Source organism: Rhamphochromis sp. 'chilingali', assembly GCF_963969265.1.
Source record: "Rhamphochromis sp. 'chilingali' genome assembly, chromosome: 9".
Classification (NCBI taxonomy): domain Eukaryota; kingdom Metazoa; phylum Chordata; class Actinopteri; order Cichliformes; family Cichlidae; genus Rhamphochromis; species Rhamphochromis sp. 'chilingali'.
Window position 1 is genome coordinate 28,810,900 of NC_137936.1, and position 6,000 is coordinate 28,816,899.

Here is a 6,000-nt window from a genome sequence, read left to right on the forward strand (position 1 = left end):
GAAGACAATGGAAAAGTCTTGATCCTTTTCATCTGATCAACTGTCTCATCAAGTTTTATTTTCCAAGTTTTATCTGATTTCCAAGATCTCCTTAAAATATAGTCTCCCACATAGGTACTTCTTCCTTCCAAGCTGACGTCCCTCCTAAATTTATTAATGATGTTCTGCCAGTCATCTTTCCTCGTCTAAAATAAATCATTTCCTTTCATCTGGCTGCATTCTATATTACTGCAAAACATTGTCTTCCCTCAGCTTAAAAACACTCTCTAGATCCCAATTACAGAACCATTTCTAAACTTGCATTCAATTAAAAAATTCTTGATAGACCTGTCAGGGAAACAATATCTTTGATAAATTCAAGTCTGGTTACTAATGAAACCACAGCACTGAAACAGTATTATTAAAAAATTGCTAATGATATTCTTTTGAACCCAGATAAGTGTGAATATTCCATTTTAGTCCTCTAGGACTTATCTTCAGTTTTAGACACCACTGACAGATCTAGACAGATTAACAGCGGGTTTGGTATCTCTGGAACTGCTCTCAAATGGGTTTATACTCAGAGATGTTGAATAGAGAGTCGCATCTTCTCCGTTCATAAAAATGGACCAATTTTTTTAAAAAAAATCTTTTTAAGGGCAATGGTGTATCATAGTGTCTCGCAATTGTTCCTGAAAGTTAGCAACATACACTAGCTGGGGATGCACTTTTAAGAAAGTAAGAAGTTAAAAAACTAGACAGTAAGGTATTACCATGCAGCAATCACTTTCAGCTGTGGAGTAAGTCAGCTGTTAGTTGATTTTTTTTTTCATAGAGTGTTATTAATCCCGAAGGAAATTCATACCGTGGTTATGTGATCGGCTGCTCCCACAGATGATCACTCTATAAAAACATGAATTTGAAGATGAATTAATTTGTAGATTTTGGACATATGACCAGTTGACAATAAGGCATCAAACACATAATATTAACCAGGAACAAAAAAAATGTATAATTTTATCCTAATGTTATGAAATTAGAAAAGCAACTTTTGCTGGTTGAATGAAATATAACATTACGACCTGTAGCTTTGTGGCCCGTTTAAACATATTTATCCACTGCTGTAATAAAATGATAAGTGCACAACAATAAGGTAAATGGCGAGCTGTTTTGTGATTAAGATTCAAAGAGCATATTTGTGAATTTTTGTAACTTGTGTTTTTTTTTTTGTGTGTGTGTGAATATTTCATGTTTAAACTGTTAAGTGAGAAATGTGTTTTCTAAACAAACCTCATGCTGGTCCACCGAATCATTCTGATGTCAGCTAACAGTACCGAGAGTCACATGACAATCGCATCCTTTCTTTTGAAAGTCTTAAATTCATTTGTCATTAAGATTATTTTCAGTCTGAGTTATTGTGGAATTACTGACAACACAATGAAGAAAATCTGACAGATAAACAAAAATTATAATAATTTAAAAATCTATATTCCATTAGTAATAACAAAAAATACTAAGTTGCGACTGGGGTTGGTTAGCATACAATGTTGAAAAATTAACAACAGCAGCTTTGACTGTGATACACAAACTTAAATACAGTACCTGATGGTAAATCACACACTTCTGGAATGTGGGTATAAATTTAGTCACTTGGAAGCAAATGGTTACAGAGGCTGACAGCCTTTAGGTGTGTTCTTTAAGGTTTTAATTACTAGGTGCCGATAAAAGTGACATAATTTGTGTTACTTCCACTGTATACCTACAAAAGAAGCCCAAACAGTATTTTGAATTATCGTGATAATTATTTTGAATTTTAAATCCTATTCTTCTATTTTATCTACCTAACAAAGAAAGAAGGACAAAAGACAAATTGTAGAAGAGAATTGGAGATGAATAATAACTACGTATGTCACGAAGGCAGGCACTGTAAGGTTTTCTGTTACCACTTTGTATAATTATATTATGTATACATTTTTACTTTGAAGTCTATATGAATAACATGTCGAGCCCGCATTCTGGGTCCCCACTGATCCCCACTATGATCGCTCTGATCATACTCAGTTAAAAGATCCATCAGAATTCTTATTAATAACTACATTGTCCTCATCTGTGCCCCCCATGTGAGGGGTACCTCAGGGCTCAATTCTTGATCCAGTTCTGTTTTCTTTATACATATTACCCTGGATCATCTACTTTTTTTTTTTTTTTTTTTTTTTGCGCCTGTCCCGTTTGGCTCTTTTGCCATCAGAATTGTTGTCTAAAGGCAAAGAAAGATGCCCAACGGATTTACTTTACCAAACTGACCATCCCAGCCTTGCCGTAATGGTCCATTTGATTCACCTTTTATTGTTTATTTTATTTTCACTTACTGAATACGGGACAGACTTGACTGGGGGAAAGAAGGGGAGAAAGAAAGAGGGAAAGAGAAACAGCTGAGAAGAGGGACGGGGGAAAAGGGCAAAAGACAAAAACCAACAGAACGGGCAGAGAAAAAAAATGCATATATCAATCACCTGGATCACCTGCTGAGAAAGAAAAAAGAAAGCAAGCAGAAGAGAACAAGAGTAATAGAATAAACAACATCACAATGATATATGGGAATATGACAGTAAATACTAAATGTTAAACATTATTGTGCAGCACATAAGATCAACAGAACACAGTGTGCTTTGAGGTAGGAGCCAAAAAGGGTGTAGTTTGTGGGTGTGATCACCCGTGTGTACACCTGTGAGCATGGACGCGCTTGTTTTTTGTTTTTTAAAAGGTTCCTTCATGTAATAATCTGCTAGAGGGTGTGGGGGGGCCACAGCCCCGTCCTCCAGGGCATGAAGCAGGTGTGGAGGAGATCAAAACTCCAGACATCCAGAGGCCCCCAGAACACAAGAGACCAAGGAAGACCAACAGAGGGGCAGCTGCGCCACTGTCCCAGAAAGAGCTGAGGAGAGTCCCAGATGAGGGCTCACCCAGCAGCCGCGGAGCAGAAGCCAGGGGGAGTTGCAGTGACGCGCCCGTGAGCTCCGCCGGCAGCCAGCTGCGCCTGAGTGACCGAGCCCCAGGCCGAGAGGCCGGGGGCACCCCACCTCCGAGGTGGCCCGAGCGAGCCCCAGGCTCCAGGCCCCGATAAGCGGCCGCCAAGGAGTGAGCCGGTGTGTACCTGGACGCCCATCCCCGGACACAAAGAACCACCAACGCACCGATGTCTGAGGGGGTCCGCCACTGGCAGGGGAAGTGGTGGTAGGGGGAGATAGGCCTCCAAACCTTGGAGGGCCTGAGATGTCCCCAGAGAGGTGGCGCCTGACACCCAACCTGACATATAGACACAGACATACAGGCACACACAGATACAAACATCCATTCCCACCCTCATGCTCTCATATGCACTTACTCCACACTCAACCAACATGGAGACAGACATAAAGAGACGTTGTACACACGATCACACTCCCCAAGCGTACTCTACAAACCGGGTCTAGGTGCCCCCGCCCCTGGAGGGGGGAACTGCACCCAGACCCAGGTGGTGTTTCCCTTTTCCCTGCGGTGGGGGGAGGCAGACCGCCCCGACTCCGCAGCAGCAGGAAGGCTCCACACTCCAGACCGCAGTCAGACGGCCAACTCCTCCTCCTAGCCCCCCTGCTCCAGCAGGTCGCAGCCCAAACAGTATTTTGAATTATCGTGATAATTATTTTGAATTTTAAATCCTATTCTTCTATTTTATCTACCTAACAAAGAAAGAAGGACAAAAGACAAATTGTAGAAGAGAATTGGAGATGAATAATAACTACGTATGTCACGAAGGCAGGCACTGTAAGGTTTTCTGTTACCACTTTGTATAATTATATTATGTATACATTTTTACTTTGAAGTCTATATGAACAACATGTCGAGCCCGCATTCTGGGTCCCCACTGATCCCCACTATGATCGCTCTGATCATACTCAGTTAAAAGATCCATCAGAATTCTTATTAATAACTACATTGTCCTCATCTGTGCCCCCCATGTGAGGGGTACCTCAGGGCTCAATTCTTGATCCAGTTCTGTTTTCTTTATACATATTACCCTGGATCATCTACTAAACTGCTTCAAGGGCTTCTCCTATTGCTATGCTGACGATGCACAGCTGTACTTTTGTACATATGTAACAACCTCAACACCTTCTCCTACCTTGGTGAAAGCTTTATCGCTATTGATGAGTCAATATCTTCATATTTGCTCCAGAAAATCTCATAATTGGTGGAGATGGTGTTAAAGTTTAACCACTCACACAGTTCTCTCTTTCTCCAGATCCATGCAATGCTGGAGTCAATCTCCTGCAGTTTCACAAAATGGAACAAACACATGATGGACACCAGAGATTACCAGGTGTCCTTCACCTTCGGGCCATGTGACCACCAACAGGAGGTCAGCCTGCGTGTCCACCTCCTCGACTTCATCTCCAAATCTGTGAGTCCATTTTATTTTAGCTCACCGCTAGCATTGTGTGTAGAAATAAATTATCTTAAAAACCAAATATAGTCAATAATATAATTGGATTTAATGTGGTGCTATGACTTTGTGTCCATCTTCATGTTTCAGGGGTTTACGATACGCAACACACGTGTTCATCACATGAGCGAACGGGCTAATGAGAACACAGTGGAACATCACTGGACATTCTGCCGCCGAGCTCGCAAAGTCGATGAGTGATGGATGAAACAAAGGATTGATTTACATTACAGATATTTAATGTGCCATCAGGCACTGACAGAAACTTCTTTGTGTTTGTTGTTTTGTGAAAACATTGTATGTTTTGTGTTTTTGAGTTAATCCACTCAAAGTTAAAGTACAAAGTGAGGCCACTGACATCATGAGAACTTCAACAAATACTACTACTGCTTTAAAACAAACACCCAATGGACAAACGTTTACAGACAGACTTCAAGCATGTGGAATCTGTCTGTGTTTGACCCTCAAGCACCTTTTGAGATGAGCTGGATCTATGAATGTCTGCTTATCACGTCACTTCCTCAGTGTTGGACTTCACTAATCTGGAGTAAACCAACAGATTGAAAATGATTATAGTTGATTGATTTTAATATTCATGGTTTTAAATGCAGGTGTTCAGTTATCAAATACCTTGAATGCTTCATCATACCTTTCAGTACATTGTGAGTGTTGGATACAGTTTTGGCACGTCAGTGGGGTCGAAAATTGGTTGTCTGCCAGTCATTGTTCACTACAAATAAAAAAAATTTTTTTAAAAAAAGGTTAGTTTTGTGTTATTAAAATTGGTCAGAATTGGGTTTTAGGGGTGTTTTTTTTTTTTTTGGGGGGGGGGGGGGGGGGGTCTAAACTTTGAATTTGAACAAAATGACACGTAAAAGAGTTTAAAATGACACAAGCCAATATTTTATCCACAACAGAACATAAATTCTATAACAAATGTTTAAACTGAGAAGTTTTACAATCTTATGCACAGAATTACCTCATTTCAAATTTGATGCTTGCTACTGGTCTCAAAATTGGGGCAGGGGCATGTTTACCATGGTGTAGCATCTCCTCTTCTATTCAAAACTTCTTGAAGACGTCTGGGCATAGAGGTTATAAGTCTGGAGATTTGGTGTTGGAATTCCCATTCTTGCCTGATATAGGTTTCCAGCTGCTGAAGAGTTTGTGGTTGTCTTTAACGTATTTTTCGTTTAATGATGTGCCATATTTTCTCTATAGGGAAACCTTTATATACTTTTCAGCATTCATAGTTCCTTCCAAAAAATGCAAGCTGCCCATACTGTATGCACTTATGTACCCCAATATCATCAGAGAATCTACCTTTTGAACTGAATGCTGGTAACATGCTGGAAGGTCTCACTCTTTAACCCAGAGGACACAGTGCTGGTGATTAATTTAATTTTCTACTTAGTTCAAATTCTTTTTTTTCTTTTTTTTTTTTAATATATCGTGCAACAGTGGTTGCCTCCAGGTGCTTTACAATAATACAAAGAGAACAGGAAAGACCACAGCAATCATATAAACAACCCTATGAG

General features: G+C 40.1%; 1 protein-coding gene across 1 annotated transcript in view; it reads left to right on the forward strand.

Annotated features, from left to right (window-relative positions):
- The window catches only part of kctd6a (potassium channel tetramerization domain containing 6a), a 38,410-nt gene extending 33,195 nt beyond the window's left edge, over window positions 1-5,215 (forward strand). Inside the window, exons 6-7 of the mRNA XM_080891311.1 lie at window positions 4,262-4,420; window positions 4,553-5,215. Of these exons, the coding sequence (XP_080747437.1) occupies window positions 4,262-4,420; window positions 4,553-4,663 (270 nt within the window). The 3' untranslated portion in view covers window positions 4,664-5,215. The remainder of the gene's footprint in view (window positions 1-4,261; window positions 4,421-4,552) is intronic.
- The last annotated feature ends 785 nt before the right edge of the window (window positions 5,216-6,000 follow it).